Consider the following 21,973-nt stretch of genomic DNA (forward strand, 5'->3'; position numbering starts at 1 on the left):
TTGCAGTTTTGTAGGATTTTAGAAAAGGAAATTAATATTACATAATCTTGTACAATTATATTTTGTCTAGGATTTAAAAATAAATAAAATTTCTATCAAATAACTATTTCCAGTTAATATTAACTATTTTTAAAAGTTTCAAATTTTAAAATTCGTTTTTTCAATAACATTAATATCTTTACAATTTTTCTTGTTAATTGAAGTAAAAATTATTATTAAATAAAATTTTACAATTCTCTCTGGTCACGATTTAAACAAAAAGAAAATTTTTTAATTGGTAATATTAGAAAATAATTTTCTTTTAGAAATTTCTTTTATTATGCTTTTAGGAAAATAAGAAGTTATTTTCACATAATGAAAGTTTTTATTGACGTATTCACAATCTAATTTTTTAATTGACACATATCACAATCATATCAGGTGAAATATTTAAAGTTAATTTTGGTTTATATTCATAACACAAAATTATTAAAAAAGTAAAGTTAGTTAATTATAAGAAAAATAAGATTATTTTTACGTTTTTTTTTATCTGGACTTTTAAAAAGGAAATTAATAAAAAAAAATTCTTTTAGATTTTTATACAACTATTTTATTTTTAATAGAAAAATTATGTTTAATTATTTATATGTTTTGTCTTATACATACAAACACATATTTATCATATTTACACATACTCATGTACGCCAATAACATAAAAATTAAAAGTTATGATAGCATCATAAGATGTAATAAGGATAATAAAAAGTTGAGTTGTATCAAGAAATTAAAAGAAAATACTCATGTAATACTTTTCATGTAAATACTATTGTGTTTTGTAAAATAATATGTGGAAGCTTAAACCTAAATATAGATTTGAATATTTGTAGCTATTTTATCATAATTTTTTAACATACAATTATCTATTAAAAAGGATATTTATTTACTTATAAGAAAATAATAAGATTACTTTTACAATTTTCTTTTAGTTATGCTTTTAAAAAAGTAATATTATTTATTTTAAAATTAGTTTTTTCATGTTTTTATTAAATAATTTATTGTACTTGTAGGAATTTACAATTTGTTTTTGTTTAACATTTTTTTGAAAATTTAATGTTTATCTTTTATAATTCTCACTCTTTCGTATATTTTTAAAAAAACATTATAATGAAAAATAATAATAATAATAACAATTATAACAATAAGTAATAATAACAATAATAATAAGACTGTAAAAAATATTAATAGTAATTATCCTTTTAAAAACTTTTTAACCAAAAAATTGTAAAAGAGTATTTAATGTTAATTTTCTTTCATTAAAATCGGATTTTTTTAATACTGTTAAAAAAAATTGTAAAAGAGTGTTTAATGTTAATTTTCCTTTATTAAAATCTGATTTTTTTTTTTGAAAAAAGTTATATAATTTTCGTTTTTAGTGTATACCAAAAACGACTTGTACAAATAATTTATTATTTTAGTGTATATATTTTTATTTAATAGAATTGTTTTCTTAGTTTTAATGAAAATATAATTATAAAATATTATATTGAAATTGGTTCTTCAAAATTGATGATTAACATGATTGTTGCACATGGTCATTATTTTTCTAAAAACATTTATGTGTTAAACTATATCATAATCAAAAATACATATACTAAAATAATAAAAAAGGATTTTTCTTAAAAATAAGAAAAAATTATATTAAATAATTTGTTTTCAAATCTATTTTTTAGGATTTTGAAAAAAGGAAATTTTCTAAAACAATTACTACTAACTATTTTTTAAATCTTTTTTACTCTTAAATAATTTTTTAAGTAGTTTTTTTCAAAAATCGTTTTATTATCTTAATATATATATATTTTTAGTCATTGTATATTTAAACACATGTCACAATATTAGAAGGAAAATTATTATCAAATAATCTTTTGCAATTATCTTTTGAGTAAGATCTTAAACAAAGGAAAATTACTATTAAATAATATATATAATAAGATTTTTAATAAATTCGTTTTTGTTAATATCTTAGTATATATGTTTTTAATTATGAGATAAATTAACACATGTCACAATCTTAAATATATTATTGACATGTGTCGCGATCATATTAATTAGCAACTTTGAAGAACCAAGCTTTATATAATAAAATAAATTCGTTTATCCTACCAAAAAAAAAAAAAATTCGTTTTTGTTAATATCTTAGTATATATGTTTTTAATTATGAGATAAATTAACACATGTCACACCCTTAACTAACTATTTTTTAAATCTTTTTTACTCTTAAATAATTTTTTAAGTAGTTTTTTTCAAAAATCGTTTTATTATCTTAATATATATATATATTTTTAGTCATTGTATATTTAAACACATGTCACAATATTAGAAGGAAAATTATTATCAAATAATCTTTTGCAATTATCTTTTGAGTAAGATCTTAAACAAAGGAAAATTACTATTAAATAATATATATAATAAGATTTTTAATAAATTCGTTTTTGTTAATATCTTAGTATATATGTTTTTAATTATGAGATAAATTAACACATGTCACAATCTTAAATATATTATTGACATGTGTCGCGATCATATTAATTAGCAACTTTGAAGAACCAAGCTTTATATAATAAGATATATATATATATTGTTTCCATTTCTGGAGATAATTGATATAGGAAACTGATTTTGTATGTACATATACCTTAAATACATCGATTTTCTTCTGTCTGCACGACTTCAAAAATATAATTTAGCAAACCCTTTATATAAATTCGGATTTTTAATATTTATTTACGATAAATTACCAAATAGAGAGACGACGTCATTTTAAGTACTGATATTAATCCGCACATCCGTGTAAATATATTTATATTTTTAAATTCACTTTTAAATATAAAATATGTTATAAAGATATATATTTTATATCTATTTTATGTATATAATTTTTATTTTGAAAATTTTTTATTTATTGAAATTTGTTTGATGATATTGTACAAATCATATATTAATAAAGTAATTTTTTTATTAATTCATATTAAACTACTATTAGTTGGTATTAATAGTTTAATTTTAAACAGTAGTTTAATATGAATTAATAAAAAAATTATTAGCTTCTTTGTTTAGAAATTTTTATTCTTGAAATGTTTTTATGTGAATAAATTAAATTATTTTTTATATTTTAAAATATTATTTTATTTAATATATTATATTTCAGTTTAATGTTTTTATTTTTACTAAAAATATCAAATATAAAATGTTACAACTAATAAAATATTATTTATTTTGTTTCATATAAAAATTTAATTTTATAATTTAAAAAGAATTGGGCTATACTATTTAATTTCAAAATTAGTTACTGAAATATATAAAATATGTTTTATATTAAATATGATAAACAGTCAAATAATAATTACTTAATGACAATATATTTATTTTTTTTAGAAATGTTATTGTTTATATGTATATTTTTTTGTTAGGAAAATATTATATATGAGTAATTTGAGGATGTTTAGTTAAATTTCTAATGAATGCTCTAACATAGATTTATGTATAGTAGATAAAAAATAGAATTTTATTTTAATAGAGTAGATATTTTTAATCTATCGAAAAAGATAAGCCAATAAGGGTTAATAAAAGGTACGGAGAAAAATGTAAAGTACAGCTAAGATAGAAAGATAGAAGAAAAAAAAACTGCTTGTTTTAAGACACTATCTTCTGTTCTGTTCTGTCTTTTCTCTTCAGTTCCTCATCATTGGCCTTTCCCACCACCTGATCTCTTGTCTTCTTCTGCCCCTCCCCGGTTTACTCTCTGTTTAACCGGTCTTCCTCACAAGCTTTCATCGCCTCTAAAGGCATGACTGGTTCAACTGCAGCGGTTGCGCTTGCGGTTGCGGAAATTTGCGGATGCGGGTGGTTGCGATTTCTAGCGGTTTTAAGATATTTGTACGACTGGTTCTGCGGTTAAAAATTGGTACGTTTGCGGGATACTTATGACTATTTAACTACCAAATGCAGCAGCGGTTAAATAATAAATTAACAATATTTATATTTTATATAATTATAAAAATATCAAAAATAATAATAATATAATAAATATAAAATTTATATTTAGAAAGTTATAGTTTAATTTTTTTTTAAAATATAGAAAATATTTTTATTTTAAAGTTTTATAATATTAATTAAAATATAATAGATATATTTTAGCATTTTTATAATTCTAATTCTAATTTTTTTATTGAATATTTTTATTTTTGTATTTATATTGTTTTGGGAAAAAAAAATTTATCCTCCCGCAACCGCAAACGCTAGCTGGAACCAGCTTTTGAATTTATGAGGTTCAGAGCGATTTAGAACGGTTTGGAGCGGTTTGAGTGATTGTTGCAAAACGCCAACAACCGCTACCAACCGTAAAACTTGCATTTGCGGGTGATAACAGGAAAACCAGTCATACCCTAAATTACAACAACAACTTCAATTCCGCGGTAAATATATGTTCTCAAAAGACCGATAGTACTGGATATACATAATCTTGAATAATATAAAAGATATATATATTATTTGAGAATTATGTTTACTACGTGTCATACTTACGTTAATTCTCATAGTGGTTTATTAGTGCTATTCGTTTTACCGCCGTACCGTACGTATGGGTCAATATATCAATTACTCAAAAATAAGATAAACCTCTATATTCATTTATTAGCAAGGTTGTTATTGATAGCTAAAACTCAATATAAAGATAAAAAGCCCAGTAAAAAATCCTTTTACCAAAAAGCCAATCAATGAATCGTCACATATTTAGTTTAGCGCTAGCAAATAAACATTATTGTAGAAAATATATCTATAATAATTGTACTAGTATGAAAAAGTCTATCATCCACGAAAAGGTTGGTATTAATATTTATCAAGAAATAAAGAACAATCAAAAAATACATTTAATCTGGAAATTAAATTGGATGTCGTGACGTGGAGTAAGATTAGTTGTTCAATGTAATTTAAATAGACTTTATAGAAAGTGTTTCATTTTTAAATGTAGGTAAAATGCGATTAAATAAGTACATACCTGTATACGAATTTTCATATGTGAAATATATATCTGCACAAAATATCACTGGCAGATTAGTAAATCAAACAAACTGTAAAACAATGTTTACATGAATACTTAGAAAATAAATTAGAGTCTGCTCATAGAGTTCCACATAATCACATGTGAGAGTTACTCACACACACATTAAGTTTTCTTTTGAGTTTCATCATTTTCTGTTCGACAGAAACTTAAATTCCATCTCTTTGCCATATCAGAAATGTCTACAGAACTGAGTTTCATCTCTTGAAAGAGATTTTTAGAAATAATAGCTTAAAATAGAAATATGTATACCTTTTTTATCCAGAAGAATATCTTTTCACTTTGAAAATAACTTCTGGTCTACGATAAACCAAATTTGTGACAATGGAGTTTTTTCCTTTCTGTGATAATTTAAGCTACAAAACAGAAATATATTCTCATAATTAATATCTTCATTTAAATTATGCAGAAAGAATCATAGAAAAGAAAAAGATGAATCTGAATTGAATAATCATAAAATTTTGTCGACCTGCTTTGCAACACTCAAATAAAAATGATAAAGAAAAAGACACAGAAAATAGAGAAAAATAGTTGATCGGAAGTTACATAGTTCATTTTGAACGATGGTGATAATTTCTTAAAAAATAGGAAATTTATTTGCAGTTATTTTTGATTTTGGATTTTGTAAAACCTACGCCAAATGTCAAATTTTGATTAGATAGGTGATTTGTGATTTAGTATATAAAAGATATCTTTAATGAATTGATTTAACTATTATACTTTGTATTACTTTTATTCATAATATTTTGTAATTACATTATTATTAAAAAGGAATTTCCTGTAACCAAAATGTTATCAAAAAGTAAATTTATATAAAAATTAATATCTGTAACATTAAAATATACAAGAAATTTATATATTTGAAACACACAATCAGTTACATATTTACAAAATATTAATATATATATATATATATATATATATATATATATATATATATATTTGAAACCCACGATCAGTTACATATTTACAAAATATTAATATATTTTAATATAGCATGTTCTTCCTTTTTTTAATTCACTTATTTCCTCATACATTTAAACAATTTTCTTATGTTTAGATTTTTTAATTAAAAGGAAAATACGTTAATTAGAAAATTTGTAAATATTATTTCCTACTTATTTATAATTTATAAATGTATGTAAACACTTTATAAAAAATTTCATTTAGGATGTGGCGTAGGTAACTTCCGTTTTATGTTGTTTTCACAATGACCATAAACAAAAGTAAAGATCAGTTTTTGGAGAAAGTTGGTTCATTTATACTAAATCTATTTTTCTTTCGGACAATTATATGTAGCGATTTCCAGAATGAAATCAAAGCCATGTCTGAAAATTATTAACACTGATGAAAAAGGCAATTCATAAAAGACAACCAAAAATGTTGTCTATAAAAAAGTTTTCCAAAATATTAAGTAGTTTTAAATTGATTTTTTTTTTGTTTTTTACTAAATAAACATTTGATTGTTTCGACAACAAAATTATTTCCACTTCAGTAATTTTTTCACTTAATGTTATTTTATGTTATACAACTTTCATCCATAATACACCTAAGCAGAATTTTCTTTCTTAGTTATTATATTTCATTATTTATGAACTGTTAAATGAATAAGGGTTTGTAAAAAAATTATTGAAATTATGATATTTAACTAGAATAACAAATAATGATATTACAGTCATAACTAACAGAATTAACTAAAATTAATTAACTATACCAAGTTTAAACCATATCACAATTTTAGAAATAAATATCGTGGCCAAATTAAATATTTTTCAAAAACAAAACAGGACAAATAAATAACTCAAAAATTAAAACTGTAATTTAACTAACATAAAAAATACATAAACAAATAAAAATAAAATTAATAAAAATACTACCCAAATTATTATACTTTATTTTTTCGTAAATATTCATTTATACGCATGAACGCGGGTGAATCACCTAGTATTAGTTAATCCAAAAATTTGAAGTGCCTAAACCAAACGAGTCGTTTATTTTTTTTTAAATGGTGTCAAAGATTTATAATTTATTTAAAACTTAAAGAATAAATTACTGTGGGATATGTTAATATTTAATTTTTAAAATATAATCTTTCTTTATCAAAAATAAAATAAAATAATAACAAGATTCAGTAATCTGAATATCAATCAGTATAACTATGAATTCAGCTAAATCTGGGCATAGGCCCATCAATGTTAACGCTTCAGCAAGTTCTTAAACAGAAGAGTTCAAGAGCTTGTCCATCCATTTAAAAGAGCTTAAGGACATTGCTGAAGCTCAATGCACAGCAGGAGTCCTTGAAAAAATATTTTCATCAGAGAACAATAAGAAACCAATCTGCAGGAACTTCAACATCAGCTAACTATGGCCAAGAAGCCTAGTGAGGAAATTCTGAAGAAAGTAACTATAGTAACCCAAATCCGAAATGAAAAAGAAACAATCAAATAAAAGAAGATGTTAAGGAACATACGTTTTGAAAGACGGTACGAAAACGTTTTCGAAAAACAGACAGTGGAATTGAGATAGATCTATTTCCTTTACTCTTAATATTCATATGTAAGTGCGACGGTTTTTACGAATTAAAGTCCAAGAATAAAACTACGATAAAAAGTCACGCGGCACTCGAGAACTACCCATACGAACTATTGAACCATAAATGACTCTTAAACTATTAACTTACTCTAAGGGATTTGCTGTAATGATTTTTTTTTGTTTTGTAAAACGTGAAGAATGAATGAGACGGCCAGAGGGAGACGAGTTATTTAAAGAGAAAAAGATGAGCCATTTTTCCTAACTGTTGCATCATGTGCAGACGTTGACAGAAATCTCGCGAAGATCTCGGAAGTGAGACGTTAGAGAACTTAGTCTGCAAGATCTTTTTTCGTTTAAACATTTCGTCAAGAAGAGATAAATAAAAACATGAAAGATCCATAAAAAAAAATGGCCACATTCTCCCAAGCGCGCAAGGAGCCAAGCCCTGTATCTTTCCCACAAGCCTTTGAACAAAGATGGGACTATGTACATATTTATACTACATTTGGATGTGTTTGCCGATGTGCGACAAAACCTATTTCTGGGTCATCGAGTTACCAACCTCAAAGCTTCATTTCTCATTCAAATTAAATATGTTTTTGATGTTTGAATATACCAAGTTGTAGTACTCATTAAAATCTTTACAACGAGCTGATGACTTGATCGGAAAGACCACCTGTCTAGCCGGAAAATTCACCGGAAAATTCAAAAAAGTCAGCCTCTTGATTTTCTTCAAAAACAGAGTTCCAAGAGTAACAAGATTCCATTGATGAGAATGAAGCTAGGAAGAAGGCATAATCTAGACATTTAAAGAGAACTACAAGGCTGGAAGATAAACTTGAGAAAACAACATCTTCTGACATGATGAAGGCTGGGCTGGATTGTACATTGTTAAGCCTTGAGTTTTTGGGCTGGAAAGACAAGCAGAGGCTTCAAGTTTTTCTTCAGGAATGCAAAGAGGATAGATTGAAAATGTCCAAAGAGATAGATTTGATGAGAGAGTTAGTAAAGCTTCACCTCTCATAAAAAGATTCAGATGGAAAGATAATGTAACAGAGAAGTTTGCTGACAAAGATATAATTGCTAGTCCCAGGCCAAGCAATTCAGGTAACCGTCTGCTAGATTAGCAGCTATGAGGAAGTTATTTCATGTTATCATAAACCGCATATTAGAACAAATTTTGCTCCTAGCAGTCATGTTAAATATCTGCTGCACAAGTAAGTAAATTCCTGTTATTTTCGGTCTTATAAACTGTTTGTTCTAGTGACAAAAAAATATAATAAACTGTTTGTTCTAAACATTTGTATATATAAAAGAAAAATCCTTTAAAAAACATAGTACATAATCTCGACCCCTTTATGATAAAACAATGAAGTAAAAATGAAAAATAAATCACACAAATGAAAACCAAACTCTGTTCTGAAGATCAAGTCTATGCCCAATCATCTTGTTACTGAAGGGAACTTCTCAAAGCTTGTTTAAAGCTGTGGAAACTGTTCAATGGAGCATCATCACCCAGTCCTATATTATTATAATTTAGGAAAGGATAAAAAAAATCTCTATGATCCAATTTACAAAATGGTGCACAAGCAGCGGTTCTTTATTGGAGGATCAACTTGAAGTTTTTCTGTGGAAAAACAGGTAAAAGATCCATATAATAAGATGATTGGTAGCTGAGAACCATAGTGACAAGAGGATTCAAGGGATGATCAAATAAATGTATACAGAGGTATTGAAAAATGTACCGCTCTTTTTGTGTAAAGTAGGAGGGGGAAGAAGAAGATGCATGGTGCTGATCATTCCAACGGGAAGCCTGGATTCAGCGAGTGTCCTATTGTTGTCAAGTATTTTACCGGCAGTGATGAGCTTCACATCATTAACACTCAGTGGAATATATTCTGAGTCTGTCAAAAACAAAGAGAAACCCTTAAAGAATAAAGTTCCAACACAACCCATGGTTACCAAACATCTAAACCATGAAAAGCACTATATATTTACAGTATCATTCATCTGTTAAAGTCTCAAACTTTACAAAGCTCAGTACCTAAATTTAGCCCAATACACTTTAAATCACTGAGCTTTTTATACAATCAAAACATAATGGAAAAGGCAGAAAAGGAAACCATCAAGGAAATAGAATCAAATGAGACTGAACCATGAACTGTGTGAAAGAAGAAAAGTAACACCTTTAGGCCATTGAGAAATGATCTTCTCTTTGAGAGAAGAGACGGTCATAGATGGACTGTACTTGGTGGGACCTATGTCGGTGCCATCTGCGAGTCTGAACTTGAGTTCTATCCAATCTTCACCTCCCATCTTTCTGTTTTCTCCTCCGAAACAAGAATCTTTTAAGAATGAAGAAGAAAAGAGAGACAATTTGGTTGAAAGGTTCTGTCTTTGAGCAGCAGAATTTAATTTGTCAAGTTAGATTCTTCTTCTAATCATATGACTAGATTTTGATCTGCACGCCCGTGCGGATGTATTTTTTTTTTGAAATATGATGCTATTTGATTTTTATGTCACTATTTAAGGTTGGTTAAAAAACTCGAATTCGAAGAATTGAACCGATCCCAATCCGAATAAGTAGTACTAAATCTGAAGCGGAATTGATTAAATATCCGAATTATTCAAAATTTTGGTATTTGAAGAACTGAAATCTAATCCGATCCGAACCGAAGTATTTTGGGTATTCAAAATAGATTTATATACTTATATATATTAATTATTTTTAGATTAAATATATATAAAAACATCCAGAATATATATGATGTAAATATATACAAATAATCAAACGTAAATACTTAAATATATGATGTAAACTTTTAAGTTCGCTTAAATGCTTGAAAATATGATGTAAACTTCTAAGTTTGCTTAAATACTTATATATATGATGTAAACTTTTAAGTTCACTTAAATGCTTGAAAATTTAAACGTAAATATCTTAAATAGTTAAAATATACTCAAAACTCCAAAAATACTTAAATAATTATTAATTTTCTATCCAAATATTTAAACCAAACCTATTTAAATTGGTTATCCAAATCCGAACCAAATCTTCAAAAATCTGAATTGAACACGAAATCCCAAAAAGACACGAAAACGAACCCGAACGCCCACCCCTAATCACTATTATATATATATATATATATATATATCCTATATGTGTCATCATAGGTTACAAAATATGTGTTATCATATAATTAATCGTATTTTATACGTACCATCAAATAAGTTTTCTTATAATTAATAATATTTTATACGTATAATCGTATAAATAATCACATATATTATATTTTAAAATTTAATATGAAATATAAAAACCATAATGTAAGTTGATGTTTGAAATTGGGCTTTGTATTGTATTTTTCTTATATATATTGAAAATATTTTTATAATAGTTATTAGAAAATATGTTAGTAAAAATCAAATTTTGAATATATATATATATATTTTTTTGAATGAATTTTTGATATAAATCAATTTTAAATTATTATTTTGATTTAAATATATTATATATCAAATAACATAGACCCATTACTTTTTAATATAATGGACTTCCAATTTTTAGTAGCATAAGCCCATTATTTTTTTTCCTAACTTACTACTATCCATGTTTCCAAACAGTATTATTTTTTTAACTACTATCCATATTGCCAAACAATCTCAATGTGTACTTCAACTTTAATAATATAGATGACTACCTGAATCCTTCATTTGACTTTTCTACTCCTCGTTAGTCTCATAATTTAAGATGACTGTTTTTTTATACAAGGAACAATAAAGAAAGTAAACAAAACAAATAGATATTGTAAAGTTAGATTTTTCTCTATTTTTCTTTAGTTTTCTCTCTTCAATCTTTCACAGAGGAAAAATGATGAGAGAAACCCTAGGCCGGTGATTCCAACGACTCTCCGTCCGTTGTTGGACCCCCTTCCAACGTCGAATTTTCTTCATGGTAATCTGTCGGCTTTTGGCTCTGAAGCACATCAGCTCCTTCGATATTGTCGTTGGCTCTTGGCTCCTCGTCTCGTCTTTTCCTGCGGTGTTGACGATAGTTTTCTCCCAGATTTCTGTTAGTTTGTCTGATCTCTACTTTTTCACGCTTCTTTTGTTTCAATTGATTTGATGCTCGTTAGATTGAGATTGATGTTTCTCTCGATTCGAACTTCATCAAAGAAGCGAGAAATCCTTTGGCTTTAGCTTTATCTCATGAGGTTAATGGTTTCCGTGGAGTTATTCAACCGACTTCAGTTGATTAGTTCCCTTGTTTGATCTTCAAGTCTAAGGCGTTGTAAATGGTGACGCTTTCAATTTTTGTTATTGTTTCCGGCGAGGTTCTTTGAATGGGATCTTGTTCCAGTTTTTTTCCGGTGGATCACCAGAGTCAATCTGCTGGCTGAAGTTCGGTGGTAACTTGCATGGTGAGCACATGTCAAAAATTAATGCATGGAGTTCGAGTCAGCCATGTTTTTCTTTAGAGATTTTTTTGTTTGGGCCGGTTGAGTCTCGTTTGTAGGTTTTGTTTAGGTTTTTTCTGTACTTTTGAGGTTTTAGCTTTTATTTAATAAGATCGTAAAAAAAACTGATTTTTTTTTACAACAAGCTGATTTTTCTTTTTGATTACTATAACAAAATGTATAGTTTATTATTTGTTTTTGAGTTAAGATAGATTTTTAACTGATATATATAGATATATATTAACCGCACAATAATATATTCGTTATATCACATGCAAATAATACTATAAGTGTAAACTCTGGCCATGTTGTTGTACAATATCAAAATGTACAAGTTGATGTCTTATTTGATATATTAAGTGGGTATTGATACTCTTCACATTTATTTATTTATTTTAAATAATAATTGTTATTTGTGGGCTCCCCCACCCCAAACATCATCTCAATTATTTATAGCATTTTGTTTCCTTAATACAAATTTATATGTGATCTGAAACGAGTGGGGGGGGGGGGGGGGGGGGGGGGGGGGGGTTTGGTTTTTAGGAGATGAGCAACATATACTGTAGTTCCAAATGGTTGGAAAATGGCAGCCACCAACTACATTCTATGGAAGCCTAACTAGTAACTACATTAACTAATTGAAAGATGGTAGTATTTAATAACATCATACCCTCCTACCTCACAACATAGCAGCCGAAGAGTAAAGTTTCTCTATTCTATGGAGTTTTGACTTTTAAAGATAGTTCTTCTACTCAAATTTGAGTTGTGATTTTTCTGAAAATTGGAATCCATACATTTAGCATTATAGACAAAGGAATTTCTAAAGTTCCAGTGATCTAGATATGAAATTAACTGTGTTTTTTTACATTTGGTTCGACAAAATGTTACCCAAGTATAACTAAATTACTCATTAAATTTTTATTGTTTATAAGCAATGCAACCAAATGTAAATCAGCCAACGAATAATAAATTCAAAACGAACCGTTGTTTTGAGGAAATATTCGTTCGTGCATTCAACAAAGTACCAAAGCATCTTTTGAATGAGACAAGTAACGGGCTAGTTACTTACACGCATTCAGAAAATCTCTTACCTTTTCATGAAATAACACAATCCTATTGGTTGGTGAATCTAGAAATTCATCCTACAAGGTGAACCCAAAAATAAATTCTTAAAGTAATACGAAAATTAATGCCATAACAGATTCGTCGAAATAATTCAAAAGCCAACTTTTCACTATAAAGGAAAAGGGAAGATAAAAAGAGAGGGTGAAGTGTGAAATGAGAATCCAGAGGTGGTTTAGCTTTTATGAGCATATGAATATGATACGACGTTCTTGATTCCAAGGCATCAAGCGTATCATCATTCTTCCTTTTTACCTATTTTCTTCTGCCTGCAACATCCATAGTGTTGGGTAAATGGGTCCTTATGTCAACAATTATAGAAGAACCACGCAAATAATCAAATAGAGATTCTTAACCGAATCGACAGTTTCGGTAAAGCAAAATGATCAGGAAACCATGTCAAAGTTGAGATGGATTAACTAAATGAAAGGGGAGGGGGTTCAAAAGCTGAACTTTTGCAACTGAATCACACTAGGAGAAAGACATTTTTTTTTTTACTTCCAGGAACTGATAGGTCATTGTAATGTACTTATATTGTTACATAACATTCTATTGCTCAAGCTTACATGCCAGCCAAAGCCAGAAGAAGTATATTAGAATCAGGATCATCAAAGAATTAGACTTCTATAAATCTTTGGAAGAACATATCATAAAGCTTCAGACTGTTGCTTTTGGCTGTACACATGAACTCTTAAAGTCCCACAAGAAATGAGCAAATATTCTTGGTTTTCATATATCCATAACTAGGCAGCTAACAAGTTCAGCAGCACCTAAGTCCTTGCTTGCAATGACTTTCCAAATAACACTGTCTGCTGACTTGTTATCTCCATTCCCCTTTTCCTTCAAAGAGCATGACCCCAAAACAGACTTGGAGCTAGACAATGATGATGATGAAGAGCTTCTGATCTCAGCGACATCAGCACTAAATACTGTAACGTTACAATAAGCATCTCTAGTAATAAAATGAAGCTTCCTATGAAACTCAGCAAGCAAATAAGAAGATTTTGAATCTGTCACATCATAAACAGGGACTTCACCAATAACAACTTTCCAAGTATCTTCCCTTTGATCATAAACCTTAATTTTCCCATTCTCCACCGAAGAAGAAGAAGAAGGATCAAAACCATATAACTCACCACCCACCACAACACTCAGCTTCGTACCCGCTTGCCTCGCAGGCCAACCTTCACCCATACCAGAGGGCATATCACCCCAGAGACTCGTCTCCGGATCATACACCTTTCCTCCAGCATCATAAAAGACAGGCCAAGAGCATAAACTCTGAGTAACACATAACCTACCGTTGTAACAAGTCATCCCAGTGGCTATAGGCTTCAACATTTCAGCCAAGAACGCGTCATGCAACATCTGCGCCTTTGAGAAAGGAATGCTCGGGACCTCTGACCAAACATCAGTGTTTGGATCGTAAACCTCGGCTGTCTGAAGCGGATATAAACTTCCACGTCGACTCTCAACACCTCCAACAACATAGAGCTTCTTGTCCAACACTCCTGTTTTGGAATAAGCACGGTTGGCCAGCATGGAACTCACTTCGCTCCACGAGTTAAGAACCGGATCAAATCGCCAAACGGAGTTCACGGTTGTAGACCTAGAGATCCCTCCAAGAACATAGAGACACCCATTGACAGAACCAACAGCACAGCCGCAGAAGGGCGTTTGCTCGGACACAGAAACCTCTTTTCTACCGAGAGAGCTCAAAAGACTCCACAAACTACTTGTAGTAGGTTCCTCTTCATAGACAATAACAGGCATAGGAGGTAGTCTCTGCCATCTCGTGGTAACTGGATCTAAAGCGTACCACGCAAGGTTATCATCTTGGCCTTTGGTCAGCACATAGAGCCATTCCTCTGTCTTACCAAGTTCTTTTCTCAGACTATACAGCTCAGAGGTCGATACAACTGATCTCCACCTCCGTGAAACCAACTGAACATTCGAGTAGCAGATTCTTGGGAGCCTAGCAAGAATCTGTATAGATAGCTCATCAGGAAGATTTGGAATCAATCTGCAGTAATCTTCATCGTTGGTTGAAAATGTCTTTCGTATTTTGAAAGATTCGTTTGAGAAGTACTCGTCCTGAGCAGTTGATTTGCTCAAGCTCATTACAGAACCCATATTAGCTTAGCTTTAAAAAAAATCAAGAGTCGCTGCAAAACAATAACAAGCAGTAAAATTAACACTTCCACTATATTACAATCAAGAACACACGTTCAAGAACTTAGATCGAAACACTGCTAAAATGACATAGATAAGCATAAAGTACTAGAGCTGTTTCAATGCAGTTCTATTACCTGCAAGCAGCTAATACATACTTAGTAAGAATCCAGAGAGAGATCAAGGAGACGAATTAATAGAGTTCAACAGACATGAGAATCTCTTACCAGTGCAGCAAAAGACTAGACATGATCAAAGAGTTAGATAGAATTTGTCTTTTTGGTTCCAAGTTTGAGTTTTTTTGTCGTTGAATCAGTTTACGCAAGATGTTCTTTTTTAATTCTTTTGTTTTGCTGTCAAATTTAGTGATGAACGTTGGATTGATGATTGACACGATGTGAAGTTAGGTAAACCTGTCTTCTCTTCTCCCAAGTCAACTATAATTAACAATATCTTGTTGTTGATTATTACTATTATTGTTGCATGAAATCTATGTACTTGTTGTTGAATATTATTATTCTTGCATGAAATCTATCTATTTATTTGTGATAGTATCTGCCAAGTGATTTCGAAAAAAATAGAATGGCTAAATACTTTGTTAAATAAAATATATAAACTAGCCACAAAGTAAAATTTAAATTATTTTATTAAATAAATGATTAAAATTATTGAAATTAAAAAAATATTTTAAAATAAAAAGATAATTTCCATCTAAATTGTGTTGTTATCTTAAAAATATATTTTAAAATAAAAATATGTTAAAAGAGATATTGAGTGATTTCTAAGATTTGTTTATAATAAATATATTGTACAAAGAAATTTTCAAAGTTTTTTATAATACATGAAAATTTTCAAATGAAAACATATTATAGTATTTTAATAAGTACTGCACATATTAATAAAAAATTATAAAATAGTTATACTCGTATGCACAGATGAAAAACTAGTTATTATGATATTATTTGTGAAGTGGTTTTTTCGCATTCGATCTCTTACGTTAAAAGTTATAGTGGTTAATATCACATAAATAATTTATTATATCATTATATATAATTCCTTGTATATTATATAATTTTTAAAAATCTATATTCATAGCATTATATATATTAACTTCTCCATCGTTTAACTTAATACTTATTATCTATCAATGATTATGTGAAATTACATTTATCAAAATTTTAATTCTATATATAATATTTTGATGGGCCATTCTTCTAAATAGGCTATTTTTAAGTTTTTCTCCCAAAAAATATTTAATGAAAAAAATCATCGAAATACGTTTAATTAAAGAGCAAAAAACTTTTATACCCCTTGCTTTATTATATAAATAAGAAACATTTCTCTACCCCTTAACTTGCGACGTGGTCCGTGTGTGTCAGCCCCCGGACCATGGTGATGATTGGTTCGACTGTGGCTTTAAAAATTTAGCTGTAGATGTTTAGCTGTAGATAAATTGGTTGTAGATGTAAAGTTGTTACTGTAGACTTTTTCTGCAGACTTTTATTATAGTTAAATTTGTTGTAGCTGTAAGACCATCTCCAATGTATTTCTCTATTTTTACCTCTAAAATAGAGGAACTCTATAATAGAGATGGGTTTTACTCCAATGTATTTCTCTAAAATAGAGATCTCTACATATAGAGCAAAATATAGAGGAATGCTATTTCTTCCTCTATAAATAGAGGAAAAAATAGCAATCTCTATTTTAGAGGCAAAAATAGAGATGGGTTGGAGTGATTTTGCCTCTAAATGCTATTATAGAGGTAGAAATAGAGGTGGGTTGGAGATGCTCTAAGTTATAGGCTGTAGATATTTTAAAATAAAATATATGAAATATGTGTTGTATATATAAAATTATTATTTTATATGAATTGAAATAATTTATATTAATATTTTTTATAAATTATCAAAAGTTATTGTAATTTAAAATGTGATATGTAAATAATATTTATATAATTTAAATATCTTAATAATTAAAAAACATTCAAATTTAAAATTAAAATATTTATAAAAGTTTTTATTATGATTATATAATTTATTTGATATTATAGATATTTTTTTCAATTTACAGATTCTACAATCTATAAAAAGATGATATAGCTTTTTTGCCTAAAATACATAAGAAAAAGTTTTGTTTTATTTTTTGTTTGTTGTATCTTTAAAAATAAAGGTAAAGCATGATTAGTAAAACTAAATAAAAATTTGATGTAGATTTTAATTTTTAAAAATAAAACTATGATTGGTAAAATTTAGTGATTTAAAAATAAATAACGGGAAGATAAAGCCCAGCTAACAATCCTGTATGATATTTGTTTTGGGCTTAAGCCCAATAAGTTCGAAAGGAAAAATTAACCTTTTTCAAATTGTCATATAAGAATCGGAGCAGAGGTTGTGTTTGTTGATATATTTGCCTATTGGTAATTCGATTCTCGATCTATCGGAGCAAAACCCTAGGCACAGGAAGTCGAATCACCGTATGGATATGGAGCAGAAGCAGGCGGAGATCATCGATCAGCTCGTTCGCCGAGCTTCCACCTGCAACGGCGACTCCCTCGTTCCTATCATCGTCGATGCCACTTCGCATCCTTCTCTTTTCGCCTTTTCCGAGATTCTGGCTCTCCCCAATGTCGCCCAGGTTTGAATCCTTTGCCGTTGACCTAATAATTGACGATCTAGGGTTTCTTGTGTTTGTTAGTTTATTCCGATTTGGTGCTTCTCTATTCGTTGAGTTAAAAAGTAATCAGAACTAATCCTAATGTTGTCGCATTGCACAGCTTGAAGGAACCTCAGATTCGGTATACGTGGATGTTCTACGATTGTTTGCGCACGGCACCTGGGGTGACTACAAATGTAACCAACCTCTAGTAACCACCTTTAGAATGTTTCGATACAGCTGTGCTAAACCAACCTTTGAATGATTCGATACAGCTGTGCCAAACTAATCTTACTTTTTTTTTTGTTTTATCAACGAAACCCTTAGGTAATGCAAGCCGTATCCCTCAGCTGTCTCCTGACCAGATTCTGAAGCTTAAACAGCTCACTGTGCTTACCCTTGCCGAGTCAAACAAGGTGCTGCCTTATGATACACTGATGGTCGAGTTAGATGTCACCAATGTTCGTGAACTCGAGGACTTTCTTATCAATGACTGTATGTACGCGGTTAGTGCTCTAATAAGCAAACATCTCTTCTTTTCCAACGCACAAGCATGGTACTGACTTTGCTATACAATCTTACAGGGTATTGTTAGAGGAAAACTGGATCAGTTGAAAAGATGCTTCGAGGTGTGTTGTCTATCTTTTCGAGGTTTGCTTTTTTTTTTTGTTTTAATTTAAAGGTTGGATGCCTCTTGAGTGTCATATATCTTGCAGGTTCCTTTTGCAGCTGGTAGGGATCTAAGGCCAGGACAACTTGGGAATATGTTACACACCTTGTCAGACTGGTACTTCCTCTCTTCTTCCCTTGGTTGCCAGGGTTTCTATTTATATGACTGATGGTTTACCTCCACGACCTGCTATTGAGTTCTATGTGAGGTGTTCTTTTCTCATTAAACTGTTTTATGTGTAGGTTGAACACATCAGAAAATCTTCTCGTTTCAATTCAAGACAAGATTAAATGGGCTGACAATATGAGTGAGATGGACAAGAAACATCGCAAGGAAGCAGAAGAAGGAGTGGAAGAATTGAAGAAGTCTCTGTCCATGAAGGTCAGTGATAGGCTTTTGAGGCCTAAGGGCTTTCACTATTCCCTACTAGATTTATAATGTAACTAATTATGGTTTAGTTAGACTCTGGTTTACATAAAGTTAAGAGTCTGGTTAGCTTTTCTGTCTGATTGGGAAGGGTGGTGGTCAATGTAGTCTTACTTACATTGTTGGCAGGGGGATTTTGGCAGCAGAGGGCATAATGAGATGTTTGGGGAACCAAGTGGAGTGATGAACTACAAAGAAGATGGAATGCGATCAAAGAGGTAACATACCATTTAATTGTTTCTCTGGTATACAATACAAGTATTAGATGATCTGGTACAAACTAGAATAAAAAAACATAAAACACTCACACACTCGTACCTTTGGATCACAGGAGAAGGCATCCGGTGAGAAGGTAGAGAGAGAGAGAGTAAAGGGATTTGCAATGGTGGTGTTAGATGGATGTATCATTTACTTTTGGTGGCAGTTTTTTATTCGTTAGCATTTTATTTCGACTTTTATAATGATATCGGTCTCGTCTTTTTCTCAATGCGACAACAAACTTATGGTTATTTAGCCCAAAACTGATATGAATAGAAGCAAAATTTGGTTGGATTGTTGGGTACATAAAAGTTGATGCCTTTTATCGAACCGATGTTGGAACCGAGAATTCAGTAATCAAAATAATACCGAGGAAAACTAGGTGTGGTATAGGAACTCTAGCTGTCAGGTTTATAAATGTCAGGCAAATCGAATCCGGAACAGAGGAGCGGTTATATGATGTGAGATTTTGTTGCATTCTTTTTCCGTATTCTTCTCATGATTTTGATCTTTTAAGTTTTTATAGCTTCCACGGTGTCAAAATCTTGGGAGGCCTTTTAGGGGGTGTTATTGGTTTAAGTGTTTTAATGGATTTTAAAATCCAAGCTAAATCAAGTGTTTGGTTTTATCATTTTAAAATCTAATTTCAAATCTGTTGTTATTGGTTCTATAATTTAAAAATAGATTTTAAAATCATGTGTTATTCAATATTAATGATTTTTTTAAGAATTTGATTTTAACTTAGATTTGAGTGGATTTATAAATAATTTTAAGAGTAAAACACAAAAGAGCAAATATTGAGTTAAACCTTGTTATTTTGACTGGATTTGTATTATTGGGTTTTTTCAATTCCTTGTTTTTTTTTCGTGTGTATACGTAGTTGATAAGAACCTTAATTTTACGTCTTTTGTTCATTTTCAAAACATGCATTAGGTACATTTTTTTTTCAACAAAAGAAAACGAAATTGGTGTTATTACTTATCTTGTTGCTACAAAAGTGATGATGAATTGTTTCTCGAGTTGTTTTCTCTTGTGAAGAGAGAACTTATTGACACTTCTTAAACTTTCAAATTGATAGGTACAAACGAAACGTGTCTCGCATACGAACAACTGAATTAGTTATCATTACTGTGATTCAAATAACATAAGCAATGTGTTTGTGCGTGTTTTGATAGGTTTTTAAGCTTTTTTATCAAATGTATACATTATCAAACATGAATATATAATTTTTTTAGACATTAAGAAACTTTAGAAGAAGAAAATATATATATATATCAAATGATGAACTAGATGCATAATTACTCAATGAGAACTTTACAAATCCATTTCATTGATTTATAATAATCCACTTATTTTGATTTTGAAATCTATATAGTTAATTTTGAAATCTGTTTGTCTGATTTTAGAATCAATGGATTAGTCAATGATTTCTAAATCCAAAAAGAATTTCTAAATCCACTAAACTACTAGAACCAATAACCCCCACTTAATTTTGGTGTTGTGTTCCGAGTATTTCCAATGAAAATTTTCATATATTGCTTTTAAAATAGAGTAATTCCCTAATGAATGTGGTTTTTTTCAATTCTGTTCAATTTTAAAGTGAAAAATAGAATAATGAACAAGCAAAATATATAGTATTCTATTTAAGTTGTACACTCATTTCTTGTCATACTATAGAATGAAAAAATAAAATAGGACTAGTATTTTACATGTATTTCGTCCAGAAACAAAAATGATTAATTTATTGTTAAAATAGTATTGGTTTAAAAAATATATAGACTTGTAATCGATGTAAAAATAATTTGATTCTAATTTTATACATAATTTTGAATTGGTAAATAAACCAAAAATATATATTTGCTATCTAGGTAGCATCCAACATAAATCACAAAAGTTTGATATTATATTTTTATGATAAAAAGGTTAGTAAAATAGAATATTTTGCTTGTAAATCCAATTATGTTGATAGTCTTTTTGGGTTGTGTTAGATTATCTGCTCTTTCAAAATCTTCAATCAATCCTTATATATTAGCTATGGGATACAATTTCTTTAAGCATGCAAAGCCAAAAAATGAAATAAAAACTTTTTGAAAAAAAAACTTTGATTTATACATCTTGCCTTCTCCATCTCAGATTATTGTTTTGGAAAAGAAGTATAACCTGTAATATTTTGAAGAAAAATTTGCACATGAGTGAATGAGGTTTGATAAATAAGACCATCATTAAAGTAGAAAAAAGAGTGAGATTCAAAGATGTTAAGAAAAAAACAAAATTAAAAATGATATGAATAAGAATCAATTTTGGAGAAGAAGCCTTGCATGTCCACATCAGGTTTGTGGATTAGAAAAGGAGAAAAATGTGTTTTTTTTTGTAACAATATGCAGTTATAAAATAACCTCACAAATATAAGTAATAGAACATATGTAGTTTGTCTAGAGATTGCTGGTAAAGATGATCATGGTATGAAATAAAAACACCGCAAGCGAAGTGGCCAGAAAAAACAAATTGACTTGTCACATAAATATTTAAATTGACATGTTCGGTTAGCTTTCTATATTTTTGTTTTTTTTTATTTAAAAAAAATATTTT

General features: G+C 29.0%; 3 protein-coding genes across 4 annotated transcripts; 1 reads left to right on the top strand and 2 right to left on the bottom strand.

Annotated features, from left to right (window-relative positions):
- Positions 1 to 8,904: 8,904 nt before the first annotated feature.
- LOC106356403 (membrane-anchored ubiquitin-fold protein 6-like) lies at positions 8,905 to 10,072 on the bottom strand. Its single transcript, XM_013796160.3, has 3 exons — positions 9,814 to 10,072; positions 9,373 to 9,531; positions 8,905 to 9,254 (listed from the first exon to the last, which is right to left on the bottom strand). The coding sequence occupies exons 1-3, from the start codon at positions 9,941 to 9,943 to the stop codon at positions 9,199 to 9,201; spliced, it is 345 nt and encodes a 114-aa protein (XP_013651614.2). The 5' UTR covers positions 9,944 to 10,072; the 3' UTR covers positions 8,905 to 9,198.
- Positions 10,073 to 13,265: 3,193 nt separating this feature from the next.
- On the bottom strand, positions 13,266 to 15,914 carry LOC106437286 (F-box/kelch-repeat protein At1g22040-like). The gene has a single exon (XM_013878196.3). The coding sequence runs from the start codon at positions 15,337 to 15,339 to the stop codon at positions 13,936 to 13,938; it is 1,404 nt and encodes a 467-aa protein (XP_013733650.3). The 5' UTR covers positions 15,340 to 15,914; the 3' UTR covers positions 13,266 to 13,935.
- A 1,840-nt stretch (positions 15,915 to 17,754) lies between these two features.
- LOC125576517 (COP9 signalosome complex subunit 7-like) lies at positions 17,755 to 19,678 on the top strand. Of its 2 annotated transcripts, none has more exons than XR_007314919.1 (8): positions 17,755 to 18,012; positions 18,152 to 18,227; positions 18,358 to 18,536; positions 18,615 to 18,659; positions 18,747 to 18,817; positions 18,943 to 19,081; positions 19,273 to 19,344; positions 19,458 to 19,678. XR_007314919.1 is itself a non-coding variant. In XM_048736773.1 (8 exons), exons 1-8 carry the CDS (start codon positions 17,854 to 17,856, stop codon positions 19,480 to 19,482), a joined length of 783 nt encoding a protein of 260 aa, XP_048592730.1. In that variant the 5' UTR covers positions 17,756 to 17,853; the 3' UTR covers positions 19,483 to 19,678. The 2 variants fall into 2 exon arrangements, 1 of the variants encoding a protein (XP_048592730.1); XM_048736773.1 differs by having other exon boundaries at positions 17,756 to 18,012; positions 19,256 to 19,344.
- The last annotated feature ends 2,295 nt before the right edge of the window (positions 19,679 to 21,973 follow it).

This window comes from Brassica napus, chromosome A7, assembly GCF_020379485.1.
Source record: "Brassica napus cultivar Da-Ae chromosome A7, Da-Ae, whole genome shotgun sequence".
NCBI classification, from domain to species: domain Eukaryota; kingdom Viridiplantae; phylum Streptophyta; class Magnoliopsida; order Brassicales; family Brassicaceae; genus Brassica; species Brassica napus.

Excerpts from the sequence above, each read along its gene's own strand:
- LOC106356403 (XM_013796160.3), bottom strand. The coding sequence starts at position 9,943 with ATGGGAGGTGAAGATTGGATAGAACTCAAGTTCAGACTCGCAGATGGC. Across the intron at positions 9,532-9,813 it reads CATTTCTCAATGGCCTAAAG|ACTCAGAATATATTCCACTG; the intron begins GTGTTACTTTTC and ends TGTTTTTGACAG. Across the intron at positions 9,255-9,372 it reads TACTTTACACAAAAAGAGCG|AAAAACTTCAAGTTGATCCT; the intron begins GTACATTTTTCA and ends GTTTTTCCACAG.
- LOC106437286 (XM_013878196.3), bottom strand. The coding sequence starts at position 15,339 with ATGGGTTCTGTAATGAGCTTGAGCAAATCAACTGCTCAGGACGAGTAC.
- LOC125576517 (XM_048736773.1), top strand. The coding sequence starts at position 17,854 with ATGGATATGGAGCAGAAGCAGGCGGAGATCATCGATCAGCTCGTTCGC. Across the intron at positions 18,013-18,151 it reads CTCTCCCCAATGTCGCCCAG|CTTGAAGGAACCTCAGATTC; the intron begins GTTTGAATCCTT and ends CGCATTGCACAG. Across the intron at positions 18,660-18,746 it reads AGTTGAAAAGATGCTTCGAG|GTTCCTTTTGCAGCTGGTAG; the intron begins GTGTGTTGTCTA and ends TATATCTTGCAG.